This window comes from Elaeis guineensis, chromosome 10, assembly GCF_000442705.2.
Source record: "Elaeis guineensis isolate ETL-2024a chromosome 10, EG11, whole genome shotgun sequence".
Taxonomy (NCBI): Eukaryota; Viridiplantae; Streptophyta; class Magnoliopsida; order Arecales; family Arecaceae; genus Elaeis; species Elaeis guineensis.
The window spans coordinates 24,967,787-24,988,051 of record NC_026002.2 but is presented as its reverse complement, the minus strand read 5'-3'; the positions used below and the strand labels follow the sequence as shown (position 1 = coordinate 24,988,051).

Genomic DNA, 20,265 nt, shown 5'->3' with positions numbered 1-20,265 from the left:
AGATATTGAAAATGTGGATATAAAATACAGATATAATTTGCCAATCCAATCATCTACCTGACCAACCAGGAAAAGGTGTTTTACAAAATATTGATAAAATTCAAAACAGGAAAGAAGATGTTCACCTTATGATTGAGTTTGGGCGGTTAGCATGGTTAAGAAGTCATCTTAGACAGTAGATCAATAGTTGTTCATGCGTCAAAAATCTCCTAATTTGCCAATGATACAAAGGTTTCCGATAAAACATATATTAACTTACAGAGGATGAATCATACATGTAATTTACTACACCAATAAACTATCTTTCTTTGATTTAATCATGGCTCTAAATATAAACATATTAATAGAACCATTTTGATCGATTTTTATTACGTCATTAGTAAATTATATGCAACTTTCAAAATCTTAATGTCAATTATCATTAATATTAATAAAATTTTAAAGCATATATATACAATATACTAAAATATTATATTTATAAAATAATTGACAATTCCATTACAACAATATGGCAAGTTGTGGAAACAATATATTTATATAATTTAAACTACTGCATTGAAAGGAAAAATCAGCATAATAACAATCAGGAGTAACCATCAAAATGTTCTATATTACCCTCGAGAAATGACCATTGCATGATATTAAACCGCTATTTTGCCCAACTCATGGATTGCCCAATTTGGATTAGATTACTAGGATAGGGTTTTTAATGGATCTCTCAACTCCTAATTAATGATTTGATCCAAAACTCGTCAATCTAAATTTGCAACTTAGCAAATATTTTAGTTGATTGATGATCCAACTCAATCAAGTTTCTAGAATTCTTTTTATAAAAATTCTAAATGGTATATACTTCAACTTTTATTGCTATTTATTATTTTATTCTTTGTGGACTACTTTATACTTATTTGAGATAATATCATATTTTTAACTTTTTTGTATTATCCATACCAATATATTTTTTTATTATTTTTATGTTGATACGTTAGTTAACTTGCTTGAATCACCAATCTATTCAATTTACTAGAAATCCAAATGAGTCAAATTTCAATATCTTTAGATATTGCATCAATTATCAAACAATGGATTGAATCATGTTGCAACAAAAGAGCATACCTAGCATCTAAAAACCTATCCTCTTACATCCACTATATTGATCACAATAAAGTACCAGACCTATTTAATAAGTGACTCAGACATCAAGACTTGAATTCGCTCTATATGGGAAATCTAATCCAACATGCATGATTTGTTAAATAAATAGATCAGGTTATGTTTAGCATGGCCTAACCTCTCCTCGTGATCCATTTTCTCCTTCTCTCTCATCTCTCTTGCTCTAAGATCTTTTCTCCCAAACCCTAACCCTAGAATCCATGGAATTTGAGCAGCATCATTTGAGTCCATGTCAATCTTGAGGAGAACTTCATCCATTTCCTAGATGTTGAACTCATATGACTAGGTTGTGCATCCAAACGAATAGGAGTTTGTTTGCTTGGGGGAGTTTCATTTTCATTTCTTATTTCTATTATACGAGAGAATAAAAATGCTCCAATCCTTTCAAACTGCCGATTCTCCCTCCATTATTCAACTCCTGTTGTGGTCATAGGTCAAGGGATTAAATAGCTCAGATGGTTGGCTTATGCCTCCGTCTCTGCATACGTGAGGTATTGTCTGCTTTAACTCATGACCATCTTTAGGCTTTAGTGGACCATAGTCATTTAGAACTTCACAGTTTTGTCCTTTAAAAGATGCCTCACAGTCAAGAAGGAGTATGTATAGATAAGAGGCTTTCCCACAGACGGCGCCAATGTTGTGGTCATGGGTCAAGGGATTGAATGGCTCAGATGATTGGCTTATGCCTCCGCCTCCACATACGTGAGGTATTCAATCTCTTGACTCATGATCACAACAGGTAACGCAGGATCTAAGATATGGTTATTAAAACTAAGGATCTAAGATATGGTTATTAGACTTGCATGGAAACGAACCTGGTCATTAATCTGACTGGCTTTGTATTAAAATACTAAAAATCAAAAAAATTGTAATTAAAATATAATATTAATATTTTTGAACCAATTACCATTGTTACTCTTAAATATAGAACAAATGAAAATAATCATGAATTATATATTCTTAGAGAGCTTGTAAGAAAACTATAGAAATCATAATATTTTTAAATAATTTTGACAACAAATCTTTGAACATATCATAAGGAATAAAATAAAGTATATTCATTTTTATTTTTATCAAAGAAAAAAGGGCTTATTTGTTTTAATGATTAAAATATGAAATAGCATAATATATATCAAATGGTTATTTAATGACCTGAATACATATTAAGAGTAAAAGAAACTACTTGCACAAAACAATATTTGCATGCTGTAACCTGGTGGTTGCGGAGAGAACACTAGTTCAAATCTTGACTTAAACAGTTTATTTAATTTTCTCAGATATTCGAATATGAAAAAACTTTAGAATCCAAATTTCGGATCTAGAACCTACCGTATATCAGAATTTTTCATCAGACATCGAAACGGATGCGGTCAGATAAAATTCGACCCCTTTTTAACCCAGTCTCAAGTGTTAGCTAGTGAAAGAAGCTTTCCCTTTCAATTTATAGAATTATTAGATGTCCATCTGTTTACATTTTTAAGATGATCTCATTGATAACTTGACCTTCTACTCATCCCCTGATTATTAGCATGTTCATGCATCCTTTCCATTTTAGTTACCTTGCCAATGCCCTTGAACAATCATGGCTTTTAATCACAGCTTGTCTTCCACTCTTGCTCCGCGCTCCAGTAAATCAAGTGTATCGTCAATGCAATATGTACATGTTTCATCTGAGTAACAATATAGTTGCAGCTGAATTTAGTCCTCTAGGATGAGTGATGTATATGTACATGTTGCTATGGACAATGAGCTATAGCTATGAATCGCAACTAATTCAAATGTTACCAAGGTTTAGCATTTATATGCATTTGATTAAAAAAAAGTTACCCTACAACAAGAACAAGATTAACTCTCGACGATGGTTTGCATTGAACCAAGAATATCATATTTCCCACCTCGAGGATCGAAGTAAAGAATGCCAGTATTGGAAAATTTTGATGCCATCAGATTTTTCTCGTAATATTCTGGTTTCCTCTTCTAACCCAAGATTTGGAAGTTACACATCGATGGCGGTGCCGCAGTCCTATATCAAATCCTATGGCCTCTTGGATTAACTTGTTGGACTATCTCAAAGTTAATTTTGTAGAGTGATTCCGCTGCTGAAACAAGAAACGAGCCTGAGTGCGTTCGCTATTTGTACTAGACAATGTGGAGCCATTTCATGTATCAATCAATCATCACCGCTTGATTCAAGCTTGTGAACAAGAGAACCTATTTGATTGATTCTAAGTTTCAGCATATTTGAGATCAGCCATGCAAAATATTCTTGTATTCAGATTGGTGCAATTAGTCTGTCAAACGACGATAGCTCTGGATATTGTATTACAATTTTAGTTTAGGTCATCACCAACTCAATGAGATCTTATATGTTCAGGTATCATACACAAAAGGATATGCACTTTGCTTCCATAAGATCATAACAGATACTGCATTTCGCTTCTGAAAATTCTACGTGTTTTAGCCCTCCTTTTGAAATTTAACATCCGAAACTGTGATGTTCAGCATGAAAGTGGCCTATGCCAAGAGTCTGCTTCAGGGGTATTCATAGAGAAGGAATTGTGTGTTCAATCATATGAGTGCAAATGGAGGCCAATAAAGTTGCTGGTGAGCCTCTGAAAGTGCTTGTTGGAATTGCATCCACTGATGTTGGCCAATACCATGAATTCTGAACCGTTCAAAACTTCAATTTGCAGCGGCGGGAATGGAAATCCTCGGTGAGTGCAGAGTAGTGATGGTCGGTAACCCTAGTTTCGATTGTTTTAGGCATGCCTCTTTGAGATGACCATTGCATTTACAATAAAACTGGACGATTTTAAGCTAGAAGAAATGAGTGCCATTCATTAGAGGGCACAAATGCAGCATCCAACAGTGAAAGATGGAGAGCCTCAAACGTTGCGAGAAAATAAACATAAATCTCCTTTGCTATGATACGGGCTGGGTGATAACTGATATAATGCACAGTGGAGGATCATATTTGAACCAAGAGAAAGAAGTGCGAAAAAAGTGTGAAAAGCTGCTTCTGATGTTGAAGCGCTGGAACAGGGTTGGGCCGGGTCCGGTAGCTTCGGGCCAGGCCTAGGCTGCACACGTTGTGCACCCTCAGGATCCACGTAAGATTTGGATCTCGAGAAGTTTCAGTGGCCTTCACAAGTCCCAGATGGATCGTTGATCGGAAGAACGAGGGCTATAAGGATCATTTATTCATCAGGTATGCGCAGGCACATCTAGAAATCAAGTTCACTGATCCGAGTTGCAGAAAAAAACCATTGAATCCGGATCCTCCATTGGATCTAGTTCATATTTTTAATAGAAAAATTTTGTCGAATCTCCTTTCATGAGCTTCAAATGGATTTCACATCAACAGGGAAGATGCTACAAAGATCTGGATCATCAGGTGAAACTGAATCTTAGATCTACTGATCTAGAGGATTTGGGTTCTGAAAAGGTTGGGACTCCAGTCATTGTCGAGTTAGGCTCGAGCTCTATACATAATACAAGGTTATTTCAGCAGCAGTCAATACATGTTTTATAGACAATTATGAATTGATGAGTCCGAAAGCTGCACCATCTTGCACCACCGCGGATGGCCCGGTGGAGTGGAGGGAGACAGCTGAGCGGTACCTCCGGCCACCGGCATGGTTGTAGACATCTCCATCATGTCTCAGGACCAGAGTGAACTCCTCGGACTTCAGCTTGGGGGAAACGCAAAACCTTGATGAAGTTGATATGGTCACCTGCGTAGGTTCCATATATATCTATATCACGTCATCTAGCTTGATCATTCTCTCAAAAACCACTTTCCAACAAATATCACACATTTCTTTTTAGCTTGTTCATTCTCCCAAAAGCAATTCTTCCACAAGGAATATCACACAATTCTAATGCTGCCAAATCATAAGTATATTTATGTCCTCAAAAGGTTAAGTCAGAGGGGGTAATGTGAAGGTTTTCAACTTTACCAACAGCATAAAGAAGGACATCAAATTCTTTCGTAGAAAAATATATCTATCATGTCATATATATTGATCATGTCATGATGAAATACAGCACATATGACATATTTTCAGCTAATTAATCTGGGACCAGTTCCTGGATCACCATACAAACATGCGATATATCATAAGGGTCGGCATGAAAGCCCAACACTAATAAACAATAAACACAAAGGCCATATTATAATAATTAATTGAATGAGCATTATCAGAAGATCACCAATCCAAGCCCTTATGCCATCCAAAGCAGGCTGTGAGTTCAAAACTGGAGATCGGACAGAGTAATGTTAAATAGAACCCTTTGGATTGAATGATCATGATTCTTGCCTCGAACAGCTGCTCTGATTACAGAGGAGTTGAGGGAGTCCACCATGTGGCTTGCACCATGATACTAGATTCACCCCATGCAAATATGAGCCATGGTATTGGCATAACTTTGACAACTTCCTCAACGCAGACCCACTGCCAAACTGCTACATGACATAATAACTTGCATGAGCATTTTCAAGTTGGTTTGATAAAAAAAATAACAAAAGAATTTGATGTTTTATAAGCTGTCATAACAGTTCTACTTAGTATTGAATAATCTAGACCATGATTGCAACCAAAAGAATTTCTCAGCTTACAATATATGTAGGTGCTAAAAGAAAAACAGATGATGAAGCCTAGATATAAAATTCATTGATGCACAGGTGGACAGATTTTCAGTTCTCGCATGATAAACGTGCAATGTGACACTTGCCCTCGGCAGGAAGGTTTAAAGAATAATTAAAACATCACAGGAATTCTTCATCGATATGTAAAACCAACAAGCTAGAGTAAGAATTTTCACTCACTTGGTATCAGGTGTGCTACATAGAAATGACTGAAAAATTCATGCACCCTTTCTTCGACCAACTCTAACTTGGAGAATGAGATGCACCTGCCTCTTGAATATGGATCTCAACTCTTCATTGGCTTCAATGCCTATTCTCCTGGTTATTTGACATAAAAACAAACTTATTACAACAATGAGGTCAATTTTATGCCTATCTAGAATCTTTGCCAAATATGCTGTTTGGATATTTGGCATCAAACCTAGGAATATTAAAAAAGCAGCAAAAGAATAATTTCCGAATGGTTCAAAAATTATACTAGGGATTTCAGCAAAAGAATAATTCCTGAATAATACGGTTAAGCCAAATGAAAAGGAATATAGCTAATATGTCCTCAAAGGCACGCCCACCCACCCATCCACCCACCATCATGTGTGTGCATGCACGTGCATGCATGCTTGCACGCGCACACACGCACACACACAGATGTTAATAAGCCACAATAAAAATTCAAAAAACAACTATGAATTACTAATTTAGAGAACGATGACTACCTAGGAAACATTAAAAGAAATACATAAACATGGAAGTAAGTGATACCCTATCTTGGATCCATTTTTTCCAACAAGAATTTGGCGCTGGCTGGGTTTTGGAGTGATAAAGTGCTGCTCTATCCTGAGAGAGCCATCTCTTAGTTCCTTCCAATCCATTAATCGATGTTCAATAACATAGGGAATTTCCTGAAATAAATGTTATGTTGGCATAAGCTCTCTGAGAGGGAAAGAAATCATGCTGATATTAGCAGTGGAATTTGAGCATACCTGGTGAATATGATCCAACATCTTCTCTCGAACAACCTCCAATGCTATGTTTTTCATTATCTCTTCACTCATGATGGTGGGATCTTCATCCCAAGGTCTTTTAACTGCCTACACACAAAGAAGCAAAAAGACTTAACAAATTAGGTATACAACAAAGACAGAGAGCCGATTTCTTTAAAAAACTATAAATATAAAAAATAAATAAATTCAGGTGCATAGTCTATACCCCAATGAACAGCTTAAAGTAATGAGAATTACTTAAATGGCAAACATATAGTTAAAAAATGGATACCTTTTAATTCTTGTTATTTTCCATAAATAAAATCCAAAGTTAAGGATCTGTTGAATTTCAAAATTAAAAAAAAAAAGTATAATTTTGCACAAGCAAGTTGAACTTGCTAATGATGAAGCAATTTTGCGATAACCCTATTATAATTGTTCATGTTTTATTTTATTAAAAATTTCTTTTTGGTTGGAAAATTTATTACAGTATTCATATTAATGTACAAGAAGATTAATAGTTTACTATGCAGACAAAAACATAGTATGATATATAGTTAATTATTTTGTTTTTTAAATTTTCCAACAAGATTTAATTTCTGATAAATATGTTGATGAAAAGTAATATTCAAACTCCTTTTCTCCGACTTCCAAAAATTGATGCATTATTTAACAAGGTCAACATGGAAAAATCTCACAATTGGAACATCTCAGACTATTAAATGCTACGAAGTATCACCAAAAAAGTATACTATAATGCGAATAGCAATATCCTTCAAACTTGCATTTTTTTTAAATTTTTTTCTGAATCTTTCTAGAAATTTCAGTATAATATGTTTCAAACTGGATTTATTGAAGCATTGACCTAAACAACCTACATAGTTCATTATAAGCTTGGATTGAAACTGCATTCAAACCTTGGCATCAAGGATTTGCTTAAAAAAGATAAAAGCCTTGGTATCAAGGAAACAAGGACACTCATTCAAAAATATTTTGAAGAGTAACCTACCAAATCAAGAAAGTATAAACTGGAATGCCAACAGAATCATAGATTTGGGGCAAAGACAAATTATTGTTGGATAGAACATAACTGTCTTGTGCATATGAGCAATGATAACTAGTTAAGCAAGCATACCTGCTCCGTCAAATACTGAACCAGGTCTTTCACACCTGAACCTTTTAGACCAGATATCATGAAATACCTACAAAACAAAGAATAAGTAAGAAACAAAAAACACTCTGAATATCAAAATCCATGTCACAGAATAATTATTGACCTGTCATATGCTGGAAGATCTTCAAATTCTTTGGCAACCTTCAACAAGTCTTTCTTATCTTCCACTAGATCAACCTTGTTCATGCATAACACTCTCTTTTGTTTAGGATTAATCTGTGCTCCCAGATTTTTAATTAACTTTATCACCCTGGTGTCAGGCCTACATGCATGACCAAAAAGTTCAACAGAACCTTCAGTACCAACAATACTAATGCAAAGAAAACATCAAATATGTATATTTATGCATACACATAGGCATATCAAAATCAATCACTTAAAACAATAAAAAGTTCCGCCTTAATCAAGTCACATGCATATGCTTTATGGTTTATACGCCCAAATGGATAAAGCATTGAGAGACCACGCAGAGACCAAACAGAGAAATCTCCATGAACACTTTCTTGCTCTCAACCAAAAATGTTGATGTTGAATGTCAGCTACAACAAGCTTGCCGAGCAGAATTTGAGGATGCCAACATAAACTCACCTTGATGAATAAATCCACATATTGGTTTCTATATTTAAGAACAAAAGGACAAGATATTCATAGACAGCAACCTGGAATTAGTAAAAGCGAACCTCAATAAACTTGCCACATTCATAGTGAAAACAAGTAAGTTATGGGAGTAAACACCCCAAAGCAGACTTCTAATTCTAAAAATAATCTTTATGATCTCTCCATAATGACATTCAGCCCCTGAATAGCCAAGACCATTTTTGTTTGACAGCAATTGGGAGGCAAGAACACAACAGATTCCATCCACTATATACCCATGTTAGGTAACTCATTTGGACACAGGCATGCTGATTTCCACGGGCATCGGATTCTCAACAAAAAGGGGTAAAACAATACACAGGGGGGTGCCTGGGACTCATTTTCTCTAGTCCTATATATACGCTTGACTAACAATAAAAAGAGATTTTACATAATATATTATTAATATTAATTATTTACTCAAAATATATTACAATAATTTGTCATCTATTTGATAATATAATATTATGTATTATATTATATTAAGTATTGGAATTACTTATTTCATAATATTTTAATTTATAATTAATATAACACATATAGTGTTCTCATAATATATACATTATTGATATTATATTATATTGAATTTCATATTATTACAATATTATATGTTATAATATGTTATTAATAACATATTTATCATAATATATTAGTTATTATATATTATTCAATTTTATTCTTATTATTATAACATTATTATGATTATTATATTGTATATTATCAATAATAGTAATATATAATATATTAATATATAATATATTACTATTATTAATAATATGCAATATAATAATATATTAGTAATATTATTAAATATATTATTCTATTTGCATTACTTTTAAATCATAATAATAGTATTAGTAGTAATAGTCTTAGCATATTATAATAAAATATTATATTAGTAATACAAATTGTCTCATAGTCTGACAAAAAAATTAATCTATCATATAAGATTAATATTAATATGTTAACATATTCATAATGTTGATATGATTAAGTATTTTATATTACATATTTAACATACTAAAAAAATAGTACTATAATTATTATGATATGTTGTTATAATTATTATAACATTATGTTTATATTATTATGTTATATATTATATATTTTATTACTTATATTTGCATCATTTTATTATTATAATACTAATAATCAGTATTAATGTTATATAATCATATTATTCACAATGTTTTTATTATTAACATTATATTATCATATAATGTCATGAACAATGATTATCTAAAACTATAATATGTAAATTATAAAATATTATACATAGTTAGATTATGTGTAATATTATATCATTTATAATTATATGAACTATATCATTTTAATAATATAATCTATTATTTTATTTTGTAATTTTAATATTATTAAAATATTGATATCAATATTACTCTTATAACAGTATCTTAATCTTCTATCAATATTAACATATCATGATATTAGTAAAATACTAATATTAATACTTACACGCTAACATGTTTGTTTCATTTCCTATAGATTTATCTGGAATTATCCAAACATGAATTGGAGCTAATCAAGGTTTTAAATCCCGTTGGATGGGGTTGTCATGATTTTTCCATTGAACAGGACGCGCCCCGTCCCGACACCTGGGATAGAGGATGTTCCAAGGTGTTCCGATTAGGATGCTGGGACGCTAGCAGGACGGCCTATCCTGACACATGGGATGATACCCTATCCCGATATCCCACGGGACATCCCGTTGGGACTTGAATCCTTGGAGCTAATCATGCCCAATGATACCCAAGAATTATTTTTCCATTCCTAATATCCGTTCTAGACAAAAAAACATGGCCTAAAAGACAATTAGATGAACAACTTTCCCCATTCTTTAAGATCAGCGCAGGTCTCCTCAAGCAGACTCACACTTAAACCAATTTCTGATAAGGCAATGATATGCTCACTTCAATTTTGGCCGAAACTAAACCTTCTATCCACTTCTACTTCACAATTGACTTAAAACAAGGACAAACTCTGCAACATCCCATATATCTGATCTAATTTCCATCTCGCCAACCCACATCTAGAACACAAGATTGCCTAATAATACAGCACTTGGAAACCATTCAAATGACTTGAAACTCCCTTAACAAATAAGAAATGGAATCATAAATAGACTTAGACAGGGCCTACATGTACCCAAATCTTTTGTCACGTCGCATGATCTGCAGAATGGAGTTTAATCTTGATGAGGTTTTGAAAGTAAAAACCAAGACAAGGATTGACTTCTCCTAGATATTTTCACCTTGTTTGTTGTAAGTTACCTAATGATTGCAGCATTGAAATGTGGAGGTATCTCCCACACTAGGATACGTGGATGCTTCAAAACACATGCAATGTCTATATCGGATATGCATCGGACATTGACACTCATGGATGCTTTTTCAATGCGCATCTAATTTTTGTGCTATGTATCCAAAATACTTCATGAACATACTCAATATACTTCTTTGATATCTTTGAAAGTGAGGGAGAGGGTGTTATCTTTCTTTTTTAATGTAAACCATTTGACAAAAAATGGTCAATTTTGGGATCTATGAGGTCATGTTAAACGTGAAGGATTAATTAGAACATTGAAATGATGAGATGATGAGGTTACAAAAGTTGATGCTATTGTATAAAGCATGGATTATGTTATTTTGTTAGTCTACTATGCTCTATCGATGCTTTTTTACATATGTACGCATGTACACCTGTGCATCTATGTGTGCATGCCTGTGTGTGTGCATGTATGTAATGTATATGTGTGTGTGTTCAGTGATGTATCCTAGCCAGATCGTATCCTATCTTTTTTAAGATTTGCCGCATCAAGAATCTGTATTATCTTGTACCCATATATTCTATCCATACCCATGCTTCTTATACCTCCCAACATGGATAGGAATCCCCATCATATATCCACAATCAGCTGGCAGACTGAGTTACCACCATGGGAATGAACTTACATAATTACTCAAACAACCTTTTGCAGAAGGTCAACAATGTACTATTTTGGTCATTACTGAAGGAAACCTCCTGAAGTCCTAGTCAAAGTATAGCATACACCTTGGCAACCTGAGCCTCCTCAGTATCCATCTTTTAACAACCAACATGTGATAATGACATCCTTAAGATGGTAATGGACACAACATTATCTTGCATTCTTGACCACCACTTTTCATCTTAGCCCAATTGGATTCAACAAACAGAACCTCCCTCTTCCTCAGCAGCATCCCCTGGTTCATGTCCATGTCTTTTATCCCCTTTTTACAAAGGCAGACAGAAAATAAGTAATAGCCATATTCCTGTCCTCCACAGCCACAGGTAACAAGGGGCGTGCATAACCAATAATCCTGATGTCGTATGTTAACATTCTGACACCAAATTGAAGTAGACAAGTAGAACGGCTTTTTGATCCAAGAGATAAAAAGGTCGAGTTCCAATTGATTAGATCTGAAAAGATCTTAGATCAAGAATAACTTCAATACCCAGTAAATGGTTTCAGGTTGAATTTATGATTCTTATTGAGCAACTTCTCAGCCCAAGATGATGAGTGGAGAAGGAGAGAGAGGAAAAAAAGGTTGCCTTTATTTCAAATATTCTTTATGAAAACCAGCCCATAAAAATGCTCCATGTAATCCTAAACAGGAGACAAGTATTCAAAGGAGGAAAAAAAAAAAAAAGAAATATACATATAATTCAAGTCTGAAGAATGAGAAGGGTTTTTCAGCTTCCTTGTGGCATTGGACTTCTTAACTCCTCAAGAAGGAACTTCAGATCAATCAGCCATGTGATTTTTCCTTCTCTTTTGAAGAAGTATGGGCCACGAGCTGTATTCGGGAACTCTTAAAAAAATATATAGAGAGCTCTGCTGGGGAGGTGAAAAAACATATCAAAGCACCAAGCAAGCTTATTCTTCAATTATAATTTCACAACTGCTTGCCAAGTTTCCACTTATACTAGAATGCCCACATTTTCCAATAAGCACACCAACAAATGCAATTGAAAGATGCATTTTGTTGGCAACCATCCAGGCATTCCCTATAATTTTTTAAGGTAGGTCTCATGCACTTGTTGTTGATTCTTACCTCCTTTTCTTGTATGCTGGTGGTCTTCTCCATTCAGAACAAGAAAAACCTGGGAATAGAACTAATTGAAAAATTACCCAAAGTAGATTTATGGTCCACTAAAATATGGATATAATTTAATTTAATCTTCATCTTACATGTGAAAGAAACTTCAAATAAACAATAACACCCTAACCCATAATAAACAAGAAAAGATGATTGATGCTTAATTAGAGGCATTACATTGATTAGATCTCCATCATTTCTTCGGATTACCATGATAGCCTCAGATGATATCACGATGATCATTTCTGACAGTTCTTCCATATAAATACCTCTCCAAACTATGAGCCCCTTAAATCTTCATTATACGTGCTCACAGCATCTTGGTCTTTTCATCCCTCCCACTGCAACTCCTCTAACTTCTATTATGTCTATGATTCATCAGCCTCAACAATTTCGTTCATGTGATCCACAAATTATGTCCTTGAACTCTCTTTATACTTCTGTTCACTGATCTGTATATTTTCTTGTTAAAGGACCAAAGGCATCTGATCCATTTAATATCTACAAAATCTTGACATAAGGCACCTTGCTCATTCCCTCTCTTTCCTATAAATTAAGAGATGTAAGATAATTAAAACAAACTCTCCCTTGGCCACTAATTTTTATTGGGGCCTCATCTTCAATTTTGTCCTATTGAAGTTATATTTGACAAACTATACTTTAGTTCCGGAATCTCAAGATACCGATTTGCTAATTGTGAAAATAAAATTTTAAATCATGTATAACTGGGTAAAATGGATTCACTAGAAATGACAATAAATAAAAGTAACTAAAAAAATAATCTACTTCTGAGCTTATTTAAGATATGAAACCAATATTGAACAATGTTGGTTAGATTACTGCTTACACAGAAAGGTGCCTATGGACATCAAATATCACTATTAGCAGATCATAAAGATTGATAGAGCTCCAAGCGCTTTCGACACGAACTCTAACATCTGCCCTGTAAGGGTGTCCATGATGCCCGATCATCAGTCCTGGAGTATCAAAAAAACACTGCAGAGAAGGTTGTTAGTAAATATGGTTTAAAAACAAATGCTATACACATAGAAACAGTACATGCTGTTAATCTATAACTGTTTTGTGAATGGACATTAAGAAATATATAGAAAGGTAGTTTAAAGAGTGGAGACAGGACTCACAATAACAGCATTTGTGAAATGGTCCCATGCTTCACACTATACATGTTCTTATAGAGAATGGACTATGCACCTCCTACTTAATTCTTTAATAGTAAGCCAAGTTTCTTTGGCTGCACCCTTGCCATAGTCAAATTTGTCACTTGAATGGATTATGGCTAAAAGGAATATGAGGTGTTCAGAAAGGCTTTTTCTTGTTCGATAGTGGATTAGAACAGCTGTACAACTAAAGACTAAGTTTACACCTCAAGAACAATCTATTGGCTTAAAGATTAAGAAGTTCTCACAAAATATTTGTGGTAGAACTTTAACAGGCATTAGTCAAAGGTTCTTTCCCATGAATCAATGTCTTGGGAAATTTATACTATGGCTTCCTATAAAACCAATCCCAACACAAACATACACCCATACATGGAGATGCACATATGTATAAATGCATTTATAACATACATGTAACATATTTATGCATGCACCCATGTGTGTTATTATTGGTAGCAGGAATCTTCTACCTAGGGTAGCATACTAGCTTTGGGAACTCCCAAGAAACTCAAACACGCCTCCACTTCCTTATTCCAAGTGCTTTAAAATGCCTACTTCCCCTCAGCTGTAACCATACCTGATCTAGATTCCGGCAACTAGGGTGTTACTCCAATTCACGATGCAATGCCAAATGTTTAGATCTTGCAAAACCAGCTATTGAAAAAATAGGTTTAATTTTACAATGGTCCTTACGCCTTAGATGACCAATGTAGACCTTGTTCTTCAATAAATACTGTAACCAATCAGCACTTGTACATGGTAAAGTCCAAATGAGCTCTCGCCCTATAACCAATTGGACCGAATAGTGTAAGTAAATGAACAACAACACTATTTAAACTATGTTGTCCTCCTTTCCCTTCTGTACATCTTCTCTTTCTTCCTTCTTTCCCTTTTTTACTTCTTTTTTCTTCTTTTCCCAATCATAAATGTTAGATAGTGTTTGTTTTATTATAGATCTGTATTACCATAAACCACCTAGTGCATTGATCCCTTACTTAACTAGATTAACATACTCATTTCTCTCTCAAGTAGATGAATATACTACCCTCAACATCATTGTCAAACTACTCCTCTATATATTTGTCCCAGTTTCCACCTTGGCCAAAAGTCCATAATTCAAATAATGTCTGCCTCTAATAGACAGTTGCTAGCTCGGTACCTAAACAAAAATGACCCCATCCTTCTAGATAACATCAATAAACATTAGCTGGTCAACATCTAATAGCAAAAAATTACCATATCTTCTCAAAAGCACTATTGTTTCGTTACAATCTTATCATAATCTGGTAATGCATGGAAGGAGTACAAGTACCTCCTGCAGGGTTCTTTCCCCAAAATTTCATCACCTTGAGTCTCATACATATATAAGCACAAAAAGATCATGGAAATAGTCAACAAATGAACATAGACAGTTTCTTTTGCTATCACAACATTGCAATTTGATAAAAATTTCTAAAGAACCTAGCAATACAGTATATTTCTAAAAATCAATCACAACTCTCCTCTGAGTTATGTCATGGAAAATAATTAGAAGATCTTACGAAGAAAAGGATCCAAGGAAGCATTGATGTTTTGATTCTAAATATATATCAACTTTATTTGACCATGCAAACAATATGCATAATCATAACTGAACATATAGCAATAATAGCAAAGACCAGTTAGTTTGCTTCACTGTAATTCAATCACAATCAAACATGAAACATACTATTTGTGTGTTTCCTTTCGTCATCACTCCTAAGACTTCGTGAGTAGTTGTATTGGTCTTCCTTGAAACAGCAGCAACTTTTGTTCCAACCTGAATCATAAATAGAGAATAAAAAACTGATCTGATCAGATAATTAAAATCCAGGATTCAGCAGGAAGTGACAAAAATATATGAAGGGTTAATACTTAATCCTTAATAAAGAAAGGCACATGACATAGCAATATGTAAAGATTTTTCCCACTAGCATGTAATTACATATTATATCCACTACTTAAGAAATTTTTTGGTATCACGACCCTAGCTTCCAACTATATACTTATGAAGAAAAAAGTTAATCCAAGAGATCCCTAGAGGTGAATATGTTTGAACAGAGAAGCAGAAGTTATGGAGACAAATAAAATAATTGCAAGAAGGCTATCAACAGATCAAAATAGTTAGAATCAAAGGAACTGAAAATGCTACATTTCCCAAAAGAAGGTGATATACCTGGAATGCATAGGCAATGGGTTTTGGTATTGTAATTGGATAACCATCATGCACATGGTCTATATAGCACAATACAAAAACCAAAGAACAAGCTCAGTGTGTTCACTATGGGGAAGAAGGACAAAGGTGTTGAGATGCCCACAAGATGGAAAGAGGGAAAAAGCACTGATGGACAAAGAATAAAAACACAACTTCTTAGGTTTAGGATGTCTAAGATAAAAGCAAGTAAGAACTTCAATCTTAAATTGCCAGCATGGAAGCACAAGCAGTCCAAAGGACGTGATAAAGGTTGTGCTCAGTCACACTGTTTTGCTCATATGTTTGGAAAACAATAATAGATAGTAACTCATAAGTTCAGACGAGATATTCATTTGCATTCAGAATGAGATGACTTAACAAGTCTCCTGAAACAGGTGCAAACCATTAATGAAGTGCGAAACATCAAACTGATGATGCATCAAGTAGACTACACAAGAGAATCTGGAAATGAATGTCTAGATGAAGAATAATTAATCAACATCCCTGGTTATGGACTGATGATCACATCGACCATCAATATGGCTGGACACACGTTTAGACATGCATGAGTATTTTATTGTTAAGGGCTCTCATGCACTACATCCTGCAGCATTAAACTATTTACATGGCTGGAACCACATCCATAATGCATTAATGTTCTATTATTTAATGAATCCTACAAAAACTTTCTGAAAAGTGTTTGATTTCTCGAACCACTACAAAAGGGATGCTGACCACTACAATCTGTAGGAAATAAATACCTCAGAAGACCGATCATTGCTCAAATAATTTCAAGCGAGAATAAACGAAGTTAGAAGCAAAAGTACTCAGAAACACATAGAGGAACCAACTTTACCATAAAATTCGTCAAGGAAGACTTCCCGGCATTGGGAGCTCCAATGATCCCAACCGAAAGCGATCGCTGGTCTTCCTCCTTCACCACCATATGCTCCTCCTCAACATCATCGGGCGGCTCCAGTGCCGCCTCGAGGAGAGCTCTGGCGAGCATCGCCGCCCTCTCCCTATCCTCATCCCGCTCCTCCTCCTCCGCCTGCTTCGGGCCGGCCTTCTTCCCTCCGAACAGAGCCTGGTCGGCCCTCACCCGGTAGGTCTTGTCCCAGGTCGGTTTCTTCTGGTAGAAATTCGCTGGGGACGGGTCGGGAGGGGTGAAAGGGAGGGAGAATTCGCTGCTATCGAAGTCGGGAGGGGTGGCGTTGGCGTCGGCGTCTTCGTCTGTAGAGGAGGTGGCGGCGGCCGCGGCGGAGGGGTGGGTTTGGGGCTGGGCGGCAAAGGAGCGAGAGAGAGCGGAAGGAAGGAGACGTGTTCGATTTGTGGTCGAAGAGAAGAGAGTGGAGAAAGAGGAAGAGGAGGAGGAGGTCAGGATTCTAATGGCGCTCAAAGCTTTCATCTCTTTCTCGCTCGCTGAAGAGAGGGCGCGGCACGGAGCGCGGAAGAGTTGCGACCGGCGACGAAGTGGGGTTTCTAGGGGTTTAGTTCAGAGAATTTTTTGACCCCCAAAGAAAAGGGCTAGACATTGGGCCGTAGCAGGCCCAGTCGAATCAGATCATTGAGGAAAGAGAGACTCTTTATGCACCTATACACCGTCCAATTACGTTAGAGTATATGATGATCATTTTTCAATATATATTTAATAATATATTTAATATTTAAAATTTATTTTTTTATTTAAAATTTTAAATAATAAAAATATTTTTTTTTGAAAAAATTATAACATCCTATGTTGAAATCATGGTTTCTTGTCATAATTTTTTCATAGAATGTCATAAATTTGGTAGAGATATTTTCGTCACATAAAAATTTTATAAATTTTTTAATAATAAAAATATTTTTTTTTTTACAATATTCTATAAAAAAATTATGACATCCGATGCTGAAAGTCATAATTTTAACACAGAATATTATAATATTAATCTAGAATGTCATAATATTTTCAGAAAGGAAGGAACATTTTCATCGTTCAAAATTTCAAACAAAAAAGTGAAACTATGAATATTAAATTTATATTGAAAAACGGTCACTACGTAGTCCAATCAGATAAAGCAGTGCACTCCACATCAAATTTTCTACACCACAGACGGTATACAAAGAATTTCTCCAAATCAGTAGCCATCACTTATCCGGCTCGGGAAATTCTTTGTGCACCGCAGGTAGTGTAGAAAATCCAACGTGAAGCACACTGCTTTATGTAATTGGTCCATAGCCACCACTTTTCAATGTACATTTAATACCTGCAATTTCATTTTTTCGTTTACAAATTTTGTATGATGAAAATACTCCAGCACTTTAAAAAAAATTATAACATCCTATAACATATCATGAATTCCTACACGCAGGATATCATAATATGGCCAAAGAAATTATGACATCCTGCACCAAAATATAACTTTTTGTATAATGTTATAATATTGCCCAGGATGTCATAATATAGAAGGGGCATTTTTGTCCCATCATTTTCCAACGCATATTTAATACCTGCAATTTAGTTTTTCCGTTTGAAAATTTTTAATGACGAAAATATTCTTACTCTTTAAAAAAATTATGGCATTCTGTGTCAAAATTATAACTTCTTACATGCAAAATGTCATAATATGGACACAAGATGTCATAATTTTTTTCAAAAGATAAGAGTATTTTCATCATTCAAAATTTTTAAATGAAAAAATAAAACTACAGATATTAAATATACATTGGAAAGTAGTAACTACATAGATCAATCATATAAAGCGGTGCGCTCTGCATTGAATTTTCTATATCACCCATGGTGCACAAAGAATTAGCCTATCCGGCCTTACTGATAAATTATTGTTTAATATTCCCACCCAAAAAAAATGTTTGATATATTTTTGTCTCATCCATATTTCTCAATCTACTTTCTTAACCTTGAATCCAAGTTAAACATTTTAAGTCCAATTGATTAAAATCATCTAAAAACTGCACAATTCACAAACTCAAAGAAAAAAAAAACAAAAAAAGCATGTGATCATATATCATATTTCATCGAATATAATCAGTTTTCCGAGCCTCACGCCACTTAAAATAGAATGATTTTTCTGCACAACTTTCTCTTGAAATATGCTCATAGGTGACTTTGTTATGCATGGCATGCTAAACTAACTTACTAATTTACTAATGGCACATTAAGACATAATTAAGATAATTAAGGAATTAGAGTAACATCGATTTCCCCTGAGTTTCGACGACGGCATTTCTCTACTCTCTCGTAACCCTTTTCACTTGCTATGGTCATTGTGAGCTCTTTCTCTCTTTTCTCATCACATTCCATCCTTTTTTTTCTATTTGATCTCTCATTATCATCTATAAGTAGCAATACTATCGCTCGTTCTCTTTTTCCCTTTAAATGGGTTGAGCAACTCATAAGCTACTCGAGTTCAATTCAAATTCAAATTGGACTCGATGCGATTATTATTAAGATTGAGTAACAAAATACTCAACTCAAAGACTCGCCAGCCAATCAGACAAATATATACCCTTTTGATTAAACTGTTATCCTAAGAGGCTTCAATTGCTGCACATTGATTTGCTCAACAAGGGCCAACTGTAGTCAGTATCACAGGAGGGAATAAGACGACAAAGAGACACGCTCGACCATAAAGGATGGATAAGAGATTCATTTCTCTGTGTGCAGATTCAAGTCCCTCAATCATCCTTGTAGGCCATGCATTGTTAGCCTTAAGATATATTATTGCCTCTAGAAGATGAGCTGATGGGATAGTTGTACTAAGTAGAGACATATTGGTGTAAGCAAGATGGAAAGGTTGGAGGCTTCAGCTTGAATGCATATATGTATATATATATAATATTTTAAAATATAATATAATATTATCTTTTGTTTAACCATATTTTTTAATTATATTTGAGGCTCAAGTTTGAGCTCGAGTAGGTCTTGGTTGATATTCTCGAGTCAAATTAATTTCGAGTATTATCTTTTTTTTTTTATCAAACCAAGTTCAAATTTAGATATTAAGATCCGATCGACTTTGAGTCCAGTGTCGAATCTGGATATTTTAAATTGAGTCAATTAAAACCTCGAGCTACTGGACTCAACTTGGCTCGATTACATCTCTGGTACTAAACTTAGATATGGCT

The 20,265-nt window shown here is 34.5% G+C and overlaps 1 protein-coding gene across 2 annotated transcripts; it reads right to left on the bottom strand.

Moving 5' to 3' along the window:
• Positions 1-5,357: 5,357 nt before the first annotated feature.
• Positions 5,358-17,679, bottom strand: LOC105059895 (GTP-binding protein ERG). Of its 2 annotated transcripts, none has more exons than XM_073244737.1 (9): positions 16,994-17,678; positions 15,634-15,723; positions 13,595-13,743; positions 8,079-8,237; positions 7,937-8,003; positions 6,802-6,909; positions 6,581-6,720; positions 6,002-6,139; positions 5,358-5,635 (listed from the first exon to the last, which is right to left on the bottom strand). In XM_073244737.1, exons 1-8 carry the CDS (start codon positions 17,543-17,545, stop codon positions 6,040-6,042), a joined length of 1,365 nt encoding a protein of 454 aa, XP_073100838.1. In that variant the 5' UTR covers positions 17,546-17,678; the 3' UTR covers positions 5,358-5,635; positions 6,002-6,039. The 2 variants fall into 2 exon arrangements, with proteins under 2 accessions (XP_073100838.1, XP_073100839.1); XM_073244738.1 differs by having other exon boundaries at positions 5,500-5,638; positions 16,994-17,679.
• Positions 17,680-20,265: the final 2,586 nt, after the last annotated feature.

Coding starts and splice junctions, on each gene's coding strand:
- LOC105059895 (XM_073244738.1), bottom strand. CDS start 17,545: ATGAAAGCTTTGAGCGCCATTAGAATCCTGACCTCCTCCTCCTCTTCC. Junction 8,238..13,594: donor GTCCATAGGCACCTTTCTGT/GTAAGCAGTAAT, acceptor TCATGCATGTAG/GCCTGACACCAGGGTGATAA. Junction 8,004..8,078: donor GATCTTCCAGCATATGACAG/GTCAATAATTAT, acceptor TTTGTTTTGTAG/GTATTTCATGATATCTGGTC.